Source organism: Bos mutus, chromosome 20, assembly GCF_027580195.1.
Source record: "Bos mutus isolate GX-2022 chromosome 20, NWIPB_WYAK_1.1, whole genome shotgun sequence".
Lineage (NCBI taxonomy): Eukaryota > Metazoa > Chordata > Mammalia > Artiodactyla > Bovidae > Bos > Bos mutus.
This window is the reverse complement of record NC_091636.1, coordinates 14,732,418-14,747,166: the sequence shown is the minus strand read 5'-3', so window position 1 is coordinate 14,747,166 and position 14,749 is coordinate 14,732,418. Positions and strand designations below refer to the sequence as shown.

The following is a 14,749-nucleotide window of genomic DNA, read 5'->3' as shown; positions in this document are numbered from 1 at the left end:
TTTTTTAAGGCATCTCCACACTGTTCTCCATAGTGGCTATACTAGTTTGCATTTCCACCAACAGTGTAAGAGGTTTCCCTTTTCTCCACACCCTCTCCAGCATTTATTGCTTGTAGACTTTTGGATTGCAGCCATTTTGACTGGCGTGAAATGGTACCTCACTATGGTTTTGATTTCTCTGATAATGAGTGATGTTGAGCATCTTTTCATGTGTTTGTTAGCCATCTGTATGTCTTCTGTGGAGAAATGTCTGTTTAGTTCTTTGGCCCATTTTTTGATTGGGTCATTTATTTTTCTGGAATTGAGCTGCAGGAGTTGCTTGTATATTTTGGAGATTAATTCTTTGTCAGTTGCTTCATTTGCTATTATTTTCTCCCATTCTGAAGGCTGTCTTTTCACCTTGCTTAGAGTTTCCTTTGTTGTGCAGAAGCTTTTAATTTTAATTAGGTCCCATTTGTTTATTTTTGCTTTCATTTCCAATATTCTGGGAGGTGGGTCATAGAGGATCCTGCTGTGATTTATGTTGGAGAGTGTTTTGCCTATGTTCCCCTCTAGGAGTTTTATAGTTTCTGGTCTTACGTTTATATCTTTAATCCATTTTGAGTTTATTTTTGTGTATGGTGTTAGAAAGTGTTCTAAATTCATTCTTTTACAAGTGGTTGACCAGTTTTCCCAGCACCACTTGTTAAAGAGATTGTCTTTTCTCCATTGTATATTCTTGCCTCCTTTGTCAAAGATAAGGTGTCCATAGGTGTGTGGGTTTATCTCTGGGCTTTCTGTTTTGTTCCACTGATCTATATTTCTGTCTTTGTGCCAGTACCATACTGTCCTGATGACTGTGGCTTTGTAGTAGAGCCTGAAGTCAGGCAGGTTAATTCCTCCAGTTCCATTCTTCTTTCTCAAGATTGCTTTGGCTATTTGAGGTTTTTTTGTATCTCCATACAAATTGTAAAATTATTCGTTCTAGCTCTGTGAAAAATACCGTTGGTGGCTTGATAGGGATTGCATTGAATCTATAAATTGCTTTGGGTAGTATACTCATTTTCACTATATTGGTTCTTCTGATCCATGAACACGGTATATTTCTCCATCTATTAGTGTCCTCTTTGATTTCTTTCACCACTGTTTTATAGTTTTCTATATATAGGTCTTTTGTTTTGGAGAAGGAAATGGCAACCCACTCCAGTATTCTTGCCTGGAGAATCCCATGGATGTGACTTCACTTTCACTTTCACTTTGTTTCTTTAGGTAGATATATTGCTAAGTATTTTATTCTTGTCGTTGAAATGGTGAATGGAATTGTTTCCTTAATTTCTCTTTCTATTTTCTCATTATTAGTGTATAGGAATGCAAGGGATTTCTGTGTGTTGATTTTATATCCTGCAACTTTACTATATTCATTGATTAGCTCTAGTAATTTTCTGGTGGAGTCTTTAGGGTTTTCTATGTAGAGGATCATGTCATCTGCATAAAGTGAGAGTTTTACTTCTTCTTTTCCTATTTGGATTCCTTTTATTTCTTTTTCTGCTCTGATTGCTGTGGCCAGAACTTCCAAAACTATGTTGAATAGTAGTGGTGCAAGTGGGCACCCTTGTCTTGTTCCTGACTTTAGGGGAAACGCTTTCAATTTTTCACCATTGAGGATAATGTTTGCTGTGGGTTTGTCATATATAGCTTTTATTATGTTGAGGTATGTTCCTTCTATTCCTGCTTTCTGGAGAGTTTTTTTTTTTTTTTTTTATCATAAATGGATGTTTAATTTTGTCAAAGGCTTTCTCTGCATCTATTGAGATAATCATATGGCATTTATTTTTCAATTTGTTAATGTGGTGTATTACATTGATTTGCGGATATTGAAGAATCCTTGCATCCCTGGGATAAAGCTCACTTGGTCATGATGTATGATCTTTTTAATGTGTTGTTGGATTCTGATTGCTAGAATTTTGTTAAGGATTATTGCATCTATGTTCATCAGTGATATTGGCCTGTAGTTTTCTTTTTTTGTGGCATCTTTGTCAGGTTTTGGTATTAGGGTGATGGTGCCCTCATAGAATGAGTTTGGAAGTTTACCTTCCTCTGCAATTTTCTGGAAGAGTTTGAGTAGGATAGGTATTAGCTCGTCTCTAAATTTTTGGTAGAATTTAGCTGTGAAGGCGTCTGGACCTAGGCTTTTGTTTGCTATAAGATTTCTGATTACAGTTTCAATTTCCGTGCTTGTGATGGGTCTGTTAAGATTTTCTATTTCTTCCTGGTTCAGTTTTGGAAAGTTGTACTTTTCTAAGAATTTGTCCATTTCTTCCACGTTGTCCATTTTATTGGCATATAATTGCTGATAGTAGTCTCTTATGATCCTTTGTATTTCTGTGTTGTCTGTTGTGATCTCTCCATTTTCATTTCTAATTTTATTGATTTGATTTTTCTCCCTTTGTTTCTTGATGAGTCTGGCTAATGGTTTGTCAATTTTATTTATCCTCTCAAAGAACCAGCTTTTGGCTTTGTTGATTTTTGCTATGGTCTCTTGTTTCTTTTGCATTTATTTCTGCCCTAATTTTTAAGATTTCTTTCCTTTTACTAACCCTGGGGTTCTTCATTTCTTCCTTTTCTAGTTGCTTTAGGTGTAGAGTTAGGTTATTTATTTGACTTTTTTCTTGTTTCTTGAGGCTATGCCTGTATTGCTATGAACCTTCGCCTTAGCACTGCTTTTCCAGTGTCCCACAGGTTTTGGGTTGTTGTGTTTTCATTTTCATTCATTTCTATGCATATTTTGATTTCTTCTGTAATTTGTTGGTTATTAAGCAGCGTGTTGTTCAGCCTCCATATGTTGGAATTTTTAATAGTTTTTCTCCTGTAATTGAGATCTAATCTTACTGCATTGTGGTCAGAAAAGATGCTTGGAATGATTTCAATTTTTTTGAATTTACCAAGGCTAGATTTATGGCCCAGAATGTGATCTATCCTGGAGAAGGTTCCGTGTACGCTTAAGATAAAGGTGAAATTCATTGTTTTGGGGTGAAATGTCCTATAGATATCAATTAGGTCTAACTGGTCTATTGTATCATTTAAAGTTTGTGTTTCCTTGTTAATTTTCTGTTTAGTTGATCTATCCATAGGTGGAGTCCATAGGTGTGAGTGGGGTATTAAATTCTCCCACTATTATTGTGTTATTGTTAATTTCCCCTTTCATACTTGTTAGCATTTGTCTTACATATTGCAGTGCTACTATGTTGGGTGCATATATATTTATAATTGTTATATCTTCTTGGATTGATCGTTTGATCATTATGTAGTGCCCTTCTTTGTTTCTTTTCACAGCCTTTGTTTTAAAGTCTATTTTATCTGATATGAGTATTGCTACTCCTGCTTTATTTTGGTCCCTATTTGCATGGAATATCTTTTTCCAGCCCTTCACTTTCAGTCTGTATGTGTCCCTTATTTTGAGGTGGGTCTCTTGTAGACAACATATATAGGGGTCTTATTTTTGTATCCATTCAGCCAGTCTTTGTCTTTTGGTTGGGGCATTCAACCCAGTTACATTTAAGGTAATTATTGATAAGCATGATCCTGTTGCCATTTACTTTATTGTTTTGGGTTCAAGTTTATACTCCCTTTTTGTGTTTCCTGTCTAGAGAAGATCTTTTAGCATTTGTTGGAGAGCTGGTTTGGTAGTGCTGAATTCTCTCAGCTTTTGCCTGTCTGTAAAGCTTTTAATTTCTCCTTCATATTTGAATGAGATCCTTGCTGGGTACAGTAATCTGGACTGTAGGTTATTTTCTTTTATCATTTTAAGTATGTCCTGCCATTCCCTCCTGGCCTGAAGAGTTTCTATTGAAAGATCAGCTGATATCCTTATGGGAATCCCCTTGTGTGTTATTTGTTGTTTTTCCCTTGCTGCTTTTAATATTTGTTCTTTGTGTTTGATATTTGTTAATTTGATTAATATGTGTCTTGATGTGTTTCGCCTTGGGTTTATCCTGTTTGGGACTCTGGGTTTCTTGGACTTGGGTGATTATTTCCTTCCCCATTTTAGGGAAGTTTTCAACTATTATCTCCTCAAGTATTTTCTCATGGTCTTTCTTTTTGTCTTCTTCTGGGACGCCTATGATTTGAATGTTGGGGTGTTTAACATTGTCCCAGAGGTCTCTGAGATTGTCCTCATTTCTTTTAATTCATTTTTCTTTTTTCCTCTCTGATTCATTTATTTCTACCATTCTATCTTCTACCGCACTAATCCTATCTTCTGCCTCCATTATTCTATTATTTGTTCCCTCCAGAGTGTTTTTGATATCATTTATTGAGGTTCAAGCTGGTTTTAGAAAAGACAGAGGAACCAGAGATCAAATTGCCAATATCCGCTGGATCATGGAAAAAGCAAGAGAGTTCCAGAAACATCTATTTCTGCTTTATTGACTATGCCAAAGCCTTTGACTGTGTGGATCACAATAAACTGTGGAAAATTCTGAAAGAGATGGGAATACCAGAACACCTGATCTGCCTCTTGAGAAATTGTATGCAGGTCAGGAAGCAACAGTTAGAACTGGACATGGAACAACAGACTGGTTCCAAATAGGAAAAGGAGTTCGTCAAGGCTGTTTATTGTCACCCTGTTTATTTAACTTATATTCAGAGTACATCATGAGAAACGCTGGACTGGAAGAAACACAAACTGGAATCAAGATTGCCGGGAGAAATATTAATAACCTCAGATATGCAGATGACACCACCCTTATGGCAGAAAGTGAAGAGGAACTCAAAAGGCTCTTGATGAAAGTGAAAGTGGAAAGTGAAAAAGTTGGTTTAAAGCTCAACATTCAGAAAACGAAGATCATGGCATCCAGACCCATCACTTCATGGGAAATAGATGGGGAAACAGTGGGAAGTGTCAGACTTTATTTTTCTGGACTCCAAAATCACTGCAGATGGTGACTGCAGCCATGAAATTAAAAGATGCCTACTCCTTGGAAGGAAAGTTATGACCAACCTAGATAGCATATTCAAAAGCAGAGACATTACTTTGCCAACAAAGGTTTGTCTAGTCAAGGCTATGGTTTTTGCTGTGGTCATGTATGGATGTGAGAGTTGGACTGTGAAGAAGGCTGAGTGCCAAAGAATTGATGCTTTTGAACTGTGGTGTTGGAGAAGACTCTTGAGAGTCCCTTGGACTGCAAGGAGATCCAACCGGTCCATTCTGAAGGAGATCAGCCCTGGGATTTCTTTGGAAGAATGATGCTAAAGCTGAAACTCCAGTACTTTGGCCACCTCATGGGAAGAGTTGACTCATTGGAAAAGACTCTGATGCTGGGAGGGATTGGGGGCAGGAGGAGAAGGGGACGACAGAGGATGAGATGGCTGGATGGCATCACTGACTCGATGGACGTGAGTCTCAGTGAACTCTGGGAGTTGGTGATGGACAGGGAGGCCTGGTGTGCTGTGATTCATGGGGTCGCAAAGAGTCGGACACGACTGAGGGACTGATCTGATCTGATCTGATTGCATTATTCATTACATATTGACTCTCTTTTATTTCTTCTAGGTCTTTGTTAAACCTTTCTTGCATCTTCTCAATCCTTGTCTCCAGGCTATTTATCTGTGATTCCATTTTGTTTTCAAGATTTTGGATCATTTTCACTATCATTATTCAGAATTCTTTATCAGGTAGATTCCCTATCTCTTTCTCTTTTGTTTGGTTTAGTAGGCATTTATCCTGTTCCTTTACCTGCTGGGTATTCCTCTGTCTCTTCATCTTGTTTATATTGCTGTGTTTGGGGTGGCCTTTCTGTATTCTGGCAGTTTGTGGAGTTCTCTCTATTGTGGAGTTTCCTCACTGTGGGTGGGGTTGGATGGGTGGCTTGTCAAGGTTTCCTGATTCAGGAAGCTTATGTCGGTGTTCTGGTGGGTGGGGCTGGACTTCTTCTCTCTGGAGTGTAATGAAGTGTCCAGTAATGAGTTATGAGATGTCAGTGGATTTGGAGTGACTTCGGACAGCCTGTATATTGAAGCTCAGGGCTATGTTCCTGTGTTGCTGGAGAATTTGCGTGGTATGTCTTGCTCTGGAACTTGTTGGCCCTTGGGTGGTGCTTGGTTTCAGTGTAGGTATGGAGGTGTTTGATGAGCTCCTGTCAGTTAATGTTCCCTGGAGTCAGGAGTTCTCTGGTTTCTCAGGATTTGGACTTAAGCCTCTTGTTTCTGGTTTTCAGTCTTATTTTTACAGGAGCCTCAAGACTTATCCATCTATACAGCACTGTTGATAAAACATCTAGGTCAAAGATGAAAAGTTTCTCCACAGTGAGGGACACCCAGAGAGGTTCACAGAGTTACATGGAGATGAGAAGAGGGAGGAGGGAGATAGAGGTGACCAGGATGAGATGAGGTGGAATCAAAAGAGGAGAGGGCAAGCTAGCCAGTAATCACTTCCTTATGTGTGCTCCACAATCTGGACCGCTCAGAGACATTCACGGAATTATACAGAGAAGAAAAGAGGGAGGAAGGAGACAGAGGTGGCCAGGAGGATAAAGGGGGGAATCAAAAGGAAAGAGACAGATCCAGCCAGTAATCAGTTCCCTAAGTGTTCTCCACCATCCGGAACACACAGATTCACAGAGTTGGGTAGAGAAGAGAAGGAGGAGGGAGGAGATAGAGGCGACCTGGTGGAGAAAAAGGAGAGTTCAAAGAGGGAGAGAGCAGTCAAGCCAGTAATCTCGCTCCCTAGTAAAAATGGGCACTGAAGATTGGGTTCTTAAAGGTACAAAATTGATAACAAATACCAAAAAACAAAGATTAAAAATCTAGAGTAGAGGTTGGATTTTCAAAAATTCAATATTAAAGAAAAAGTCACAAAAATCATAAAATATATATATGAAGTTTGCTTTAAAAAATAGGGTCTCTTTTTTTTGCAAAGTAATAGTAGGTTATAAAAATGAAAATTAAAGGAGTAATAGAGGACTTAAAAATAAAAAAAAATTAAAGAATGATAGTAAAAATATATCTAGGACTTTCTCTGGTGTTGTTGTGGGCAGTGTGGGGTCAATTCATTTTCAGATAGTTCCTTGATCCAGCTTATATTTCTCAAGATCTGTAGGTCCCTTCCTATGTAGTTGGTGCTAACTACAGGGCTTTAATCTATTGCACCTGTGACTTTTAGCTTCTTCTGTTTGCTGGTCTCTTCAGTGTCTAATTTCCGCCCTGAAGCAAGGGGGCGGTGGTGGATACTTTTTTAGGCTCACTTGTTCAGTCGCGCTGTAGGGAGGGAGGGATGCTGCAAACAAATAACACTGGCGTGTGCTCACAGTGTCTCAGCCACACTGGGTTTGCCCCCACTCACTGCATGTGTGCTTTTCCTGTCTACACTGCTTAGGCTCTAGGTTGCTCTGCCGGGAACTGTCTGAGGCCGGCCCTGGATTGTATGCACGTCTGAGATCTAAGCTGCTCAGGTTCAGGTACTCGGGTACTCCTCAAAGGCACAGACTCAGTTGGGCCTGCATTTTGTGCCCTTCCCAGGTCCCAGCAGCTCAGGTGACCAGGTGTTTGGTGAGTGCAGTCGCTGTGACTTATTGCCTCCCTATCCCTGCTGCTTGGTTTTCTGGGTGTACAACCAGCGCACTTTCTCAGGTGGATGTTGACCGTCCAGAATCCCAAGAAGTCTTGGTTAGCAACAAAGCCTGCTTGGAGTTTGGTAGATAATGCCTCTCTGGGGCTGTGATTGCCCCCTTCTGGCTCTGGCTGCCCTCGCCTGCCTGTCACCGGAGGGGGATGGGCCGGCCTGCAGCAGGCTAGCTCTGCTCAGTCCTTTGTTCTGTGAGCGGCCCTGACCGTGTCTTAGATTAGGGCTTTTTGCTTAGCTCTAGTCAGTCCTTTGTTTTGTGAGCGGGCCTGACAGCGTCTTAGGGTTTTTCCGTGTGGTAGCTATCCCACAGTCTGGTTTGCTATCCCAAGTTAGTTCCCTCAGATTGCCCTCGGGGCATTCAGGCCCGGTCCTTACTCTAAGCAATGCAGCCTGCACCTCCCTGCCCAGTCCCCGCATACTAGTGGCGGATGCAGGCGTCTGCGCTGCTTCTCTGCTGGGGGAGTTACCATTGGGCACGTAATCTGTGGGTTTTAATTATTTATTTTTCCTACCAGTTATGTTGCCCTCTGTGGTTCCAAGGCTTGCCACAGACTCTGCAGTGAGAGTGTTTCCTGGTGTTTGGAAACTTCTCTCTTTTTTAAGATTCCCTTCCCGGGACGGAGCTCCGTCCCTACCTCTTTTGTCTCTCTTTTTATCTTTTATATTTTCTCCTACTTCCTTTCGAAGACAGTGGGCTGCTTTTCTGGGTGCCTGATGTCTCCTGCCAGCATTCAGCATTTTTGTGGAATTTACTCAGTGTTCAAATGTTCTTTTGATGAATTTGTAGAGGAGAAAGTAGTCTCCCTGTCCTATTCATCCACCATCTTAGGACAGCCCCCATCACTTGACTTTGAACCTGGAATATTGTCCTCTAGCTGAAGTACCTTAGGCTTATTCTGGTTTTTCTCTGTTCCTCAGTGCTCGCTCTTTTTTTTCAACACTATTGCCTCTTTAAAGGATCAGACTTCTTTTTGTGAGGCCTGTTTTTCAGAAATTTCTGAAATCACTGAAGAAATTTCATAAAAGGAACCCCGATGAAAGCTCAGATCTGGTTAACTAAAGACAAGAGTATCATTCACAAAGAACTGATAACCTAAATAGATAATAAGATTTCACCTTCTCCCTGTACATATGGTCTCTTGGTAGGCAGACTAGAGAATGAAAAAATTAGATTACATCAAAGAGATGGCTTTTGGGGTTTTCAAAAAGACCAAAGAAGGAAGTAAGGATATTTCTCTATACCTTAGCTTCATAATAAAATTCACCATGAGACTACAACAGACACACACAGAAAATGAAGAGTTGTGGTTATATAAGCTTCAGGCTTTGGAGAAGGCAGTGGCAACCCACTCCAGTACTCTTGCCTGGAAAATCCCATGGATGAAGGAGCCTGGTAGGCTGCAGTCCATGGGGTCGCTAGGAGTCAGACATGACTTCAGCGACTTCACTTTCACTTTTCACTTTCATGCATTGGAGAAGGAAATGGCAACCCACTCCAGTATTCTTGCCTGGAGAATCCCAGGGACGGGGGAGCCTGGTGGGCTGCCGTCTATGGGGTCGCAGAGTCAGACACGACTGAAGTGACTTAGCAGCAGCAGCAAGCTTCAGGCTCTTGTATGCATCCTTTCTGAATCAGCTAACCTCCAAACCCACAGTAGAGCTTATAGAGCTCATTTGTGGTTTCCTGATTTGCTGGCCAACTTTCCTGTGGAACAGATCTTTAAAAGTTAGCTTGTGAACTTACAAAATAACTTGCTCAATTGGGCAAAACAATCACTAGGCTTCTAACCAGGTTAAATTATTCTCTACCTCCTTATGGCAAAACTTTCTCTTTTAAAACTATATATAGCTTCTTTAGAGAAATCAGAATCTAATTCCTCTAAAAACCATCCTGGATCTCTTGACTCTGCTCAGTAGTGACTGGACTTAATTCCTTAAATCCTCTGACTTCCAGCCTACTAAAAAATCCTGAAATTCTGAATGCCCACTTTACCCTGCATAAAGTAGGTGTTCACTGTACACACAGTGAATGGAATCTGAAATCTTTCCATGGAGCAAGTAGTACTATGCAACCAAAACTTCATCTAGATTCTAGATCAGATTATTCATGGACTATTTGACTTACTGCCTTTCTCAAATAAGTTTATGATCCACATTTACTACTTTTCTTTCTTTACTTTCTACCATCTTACACTAAATATTTTGACAGATTTTCCCAACTTGTTGGCTGTCTCTAACTTTTAATACAGAGAATAAGAGTCAGGGACTTCCCAGGGGTCCAGTGGTTAAGACTTCGTGCTTCCAAATTCAGGGAGTGCAGGTTCTATCCCTGGTTGGGGAACGAAGATCCCACATGCCGCACAGACAAATTAGAAAAAAGTCAGTTTTGTGTTTTGTTTTTTTCCTAAATAACCTTAATAATAACCTTATAATAAACTCTCTACATGTATCAGAACCTAAATTTGGCTCATAACTTCTTAGGCCTACTACATAGTTTTGTGCTTTGTTTTCTGATATCTTCTGGGGTTTGTTTCTGTTCTTTAGATCTCACCTGGGCATAAATACTAATGCTAATTTTCCAAACTTTGCTGAAAGTGTAGAAACAAAATTTGATTTTGAAATAGTCTGTAAAACAAAGATGATTAATGGTTTCTGAATTTTTCCTTGCAGGCACAGTATCCGTTCTCTACTTGATTTTTCTCGTCACTTGGAAGGCTATTCGCTTGGGATTTCATTTGGAGTTTCATTGGTTTATGCCAACAGAATATTTTGTCCCAGGTGAGCTATTTCAGCCAAGTAAAGAATTAATGAATTACAATAATGTGATCTTTGGTTAACTATTGTTAGCTTTTGTTACTATAAAACAAATAATCGAAGTTTTTATGATGATGAGCACTTTTTATTAATGCTGTTAAGCTAAAACCAGAAATACAGTTGAAATTACTTTGGTTTTCTTGCAGTTGGGGATAACCAGGACCCTTTGTCATTTCTACTTGGGAGTTAAAAGTCACAACGCAATTGAAAAATCAAGAACTCATTCTCTAGACGTCTCTGAGAAGGCATAACCCTAGAATTTTAGAGACTTAGAACACAGTCAGTAATACATATATCTGGAAATACTAGTAATTGTAGGTCATCTGCTTGGTGGTTCTATGGTGGGTAATGCCACGTGACCCAGGTCTGCTGCAGCCAGAGCCCCTGTCCCTGTGGCAGGCCACTGCTGACTCGTGCCTCCACAGGATACACTCAAACACTCAAAGGCAGGTCTGGCTCAGTCTCTGTGGGACCTCTGGGTCCTGGTGCGCATACAGTTGGAAGCATCTCTGGTGGGTAGGGGGTTTAATTCTAAATGCGATTTCGCCCCTCCTGCCATTTTGTTGAGGCTTTTCCTTTGCCCTTGGACATGGGGATATCTTTTTTTGGTGGGATCCAACATTCTCCTGTCAATAGTTGTTCAGCTGCTGCTGCTGCTGCTGCTGCTAAGTCGCTTCAGTCGTGTCCAACTCTGTGCGACCCATAGACGGCAGCCCACCAGGCTTCCCATCCCTGGGATTCTCCAGGCAAGAACACTGGAGTGGGTTGCCATTTCCTTCTCCAGTGCATGAAAGTGAAAAGTGAAAGTGAAGTCGCTCAGTCATGTCCGACTCTAGCGACCCCATGGACTGTAGCCTACCAGGCTCCTCCTGCAGCAAGTTGCAATTTTGGAGTTCTTGCAAGAGATGAGTACACGTTCTTCTATTCCTCCATCTTGTTGCAGAATGATTATACCAAAGAAATTCTCGCAGTGTTAAGAAAGTTCTGGGACCCACAACAGATTTCCCAACTTGAGGATTGGGCAAAGGGACTGAGAACCCCCAGGCAATTTGACTTTGGAGACAGTGGGATTTGATTACAGAACTTCCACAGGACTGGGGAAACAGATTCTTAGAGGGCACAAACAAAACCTTATGAACACCAGGGCCAGGAAAAAGGAGCATTGTGCCCACAAGAGACTGAGCCAGACTTGCCTTTGAGTGTCTAGGAGTCTCAGGCCAAACAACAGAGATGGAACACAGCCTCACCCATCAAAAGAAAATTGGATTAAAGATTTCCTGAGCGTGGCCCCACCCATTAGAATAAGAACCAGTTTCCTCCACAGTCAGTCTCTCCCATCAGGAAGCTTCCATAAGCATCTCATCCTTTTTCATCAGAGGGCAGACAGAATGAAAACCACAGTCACAGAAAACTAAGCAAACTGATCACATGGACCACAGCCTTGTCTAACTCAATGAAACTATGAGCCATGCCGTGTAGGGCCACCCAAGACAGACGGGTCATGGTGGAGAGTTCTGACAAAAGTGGTCCACTGGAGAAGGGAATGGCAAATCACTTCAGTATTCTTGCCTTGAGAACCCCATGAACAGTATGAAAAGGCAAAAAGATATGTCACTGAAAGATGAACTCCCCAGGTCAGTAGGTACCCAATATGCTACTGGAGAAGAGTGAAGAAATAACTCCAGAAAGAATGAAGAGACAGAGCCAAAGCAAAAACAACACCCAGTTGTGGATATGACTAGGGATAGAAGTAAAGTCTGATGCTGTAAAGAACAATATTACATGGGAACCCAGAATGTTAGATCCATGAATCAAGGTAAATTGGAAGTGGTCAAACAGGAGATGGCAAGAGTGAACATTGACATTTTAGGAATCAGTGAACTAAAATGGACCAGAATGGGAGAATTTAACTCAGATGACCATTATATCTGCTACTGTGGCCAAGAATCCCTTAGAAGAAATGGAGTAGCCCTCATAATCAACAAAAGAGTCCAAAGTGCAGTAGTTGGGTGAAATCTCAAAATGACAGAATGATCTCTGTTCGATTCCAAGGTAAACAATTCAATATCATAGTAATCCAAGTCTATGCCCCAATCACTAATGCTGAAGAAGCTGAAGTTGAATGGTTCAATGAAGACCTACAAGATCTTCCAGAACTAACACCAAAAAAGGATGTCCTCTTTATCATAGGAGACTGAAATGCAAAAGTAGGAAGTCAGGAGATACCTGGAGTAACAGGCAAGTTTGGCCTTGGAGTACAAAATGAAGCAGGGCGAAGGCTAACAGAGTTTTGCCAAGAGAACTCACTGGTCATAGCAAACACCCTCTTCCAACAACACAAGAGACAACTCTGCACATGGACATCACCAGATGGTCAATACCGAAATCAGATTATATTCTTTGCAGCCAAAGATGGAGAAGCTCTATACATTCAGCAAAAACAAGACCAGGAGCTGACTGTGGCTCAGATCATGAACTCCTTATTGCAAAATTCAGAGTTAAATGGAAGAAAGTAGAGAAATCCACTAGTTCATTCAGACATGATCTAAAATCAAATTCTTTATGATTATACAGTGAAAGTGACAAATAAATTCAAGGAATTAGATCTGATAGACACAGTACATCAAGAACTTGGTGACCAAGACCATCCCCATGAAAAAGAAATGCAAAATGGTTAGCTGAGGAGGCCTTACAAATAGCTGAGAAAAGGAGAGAAGCTAAAGGCAAAGGGGAAAAGTAAAGACATACCCATCTAAATGCAGAGTTAATAGCAAGGAGAAATAAGAAGGCCTTCCTCAGAGATTCAATGCAAAGAAATAGAGGAAAACAAAGAATGGGAACACTAGAGATCTCTTCAGGAAAATTAGAGATACCAAGGGAACATTTCATGGAAAGATGGGCACAATAAAGGACAGAAACAGTATGGACCTAACCGAAGCAGAAGTTATTAAGAAAAGGTAGCAAGAATGCACAGAATAACTATATAAAAATATAAAAAAAAGGTCTTAATGACCAGATAACCACAATGGTGCGATCACTCACCTAGAGCCAGACATCCTGGAATGTGAAGTCAAATGGGCCTTAGGAAGCATCACTAGGAACAAAGCTAGTGGAGGTGATGGAATTCCAGTTGAGCTATTTCAAATGCTGAAAGATGATGCTGTGAAAGTGCTGCACTCAATATGCCAGCAAATTTGGAAAACTCAGCAATGGTCACAGGACTGGAAAAGGTCAGTTTTCCAATCCCAAAGAAAGGTTATGCCAAAGAATGTTCAAACTACCACACAATTGCACTCATCTCACATGCTCGCAAAGTAATGCTCAAAATTCTCCAAGCCAGGCTTCAACAGTATATGAACTGAGTGCTTCCAGATGTTCAAGTTGGTTTTAGAAAAGGCAGAAGAGCCAGAGATCAAATTGCCAACATTCGCTGGATCATCGAAAAAGCAAGAGAGTTACAGAAAAGCATCTATTTCTGCTTTATTGACTACACCAAAGCCTTTGACTGTGTAGATCACAACAAACTGGAAAATTCTTCAAGAGATGGGAATACCAGACCACCTGACCTGCCTCCTGAGAGATCTGTATGCAGGTCAAGAAAGAATAGTTAGAACTGGACATGGTACAACGGACTAGTTCCATACATACAAAGGAATACATCAAGGCTGTATATTGTCACTCTGCTTATTTAACTTATATGTAGAGTACATCATGCAAAATGCTGGGCTGGATGAAGCACAAGCTGGAATCAAGATTGCCGGAAGAAATAACAGTAACCTCAGATATGCAGATAACACCACCCTTATGGCAGAAAGCAAAGAGGAACTAAAGAGCCTCTTGATGAAGGTGAAAGAGGAAAGTGAAAAAGTTGGCTTAAAGCTCAACATTCAGAAAATGAAGATCATGCCATCTGGTCCCATCACTTCATGGCAAATAGATGGGGAAACAATGGAAACAGTGACAGACCTTATTTTGGGTGCTCCAAAATCACTGCAGATGGTGACTACAGCCATGAAATCAAAAGATGCTTGCTCCTTGGAAGAAAAGCCATGACCAACCTAAAGCAGAGACATTACTTTGCCAACAAAGGACTGTTTAGTCAAGGCTATGGTTTTTCCAGTGGTCATGTATGGATGTGAGCATTGGACCATAAAGAAAGCTGTGTGCTGAAGAACTGTTGCTTTTGAACTGTGATGTTTTAGAAGACTCTTGAGAGTCCCTTGGACTGCAAGGAGATCAAACCAATCAATCCTAAAGGAAATCAAAACCTGAATATTCATTGGAAGGGCTGATGCTGAAGCTGAAGCTCCAATACTTTGTCCACCTGATGTGATG

The 14,749-nt window shown here is 40.7% G+C and overlaps 1 protein-coding gene across 1 annotated transcript in view; it reads left to right on the top strand.

Moving 5' to 3' along the window:
- SLC38A9 (solute carrier family 38 member 9) overlaps nt 1-14,749 on the top strand; it is a 97,891-nt gene that overhangs the window by 51,773 nt on the left and 31,369 nt on the right. Inside the window, 1 exon segment of the mRNA XM_014477843.2 lies at nt 10,271-10,378. Coding sequence (XP_014333329.2) covers nt 10,271-10,378 — 108 coding nt within the window.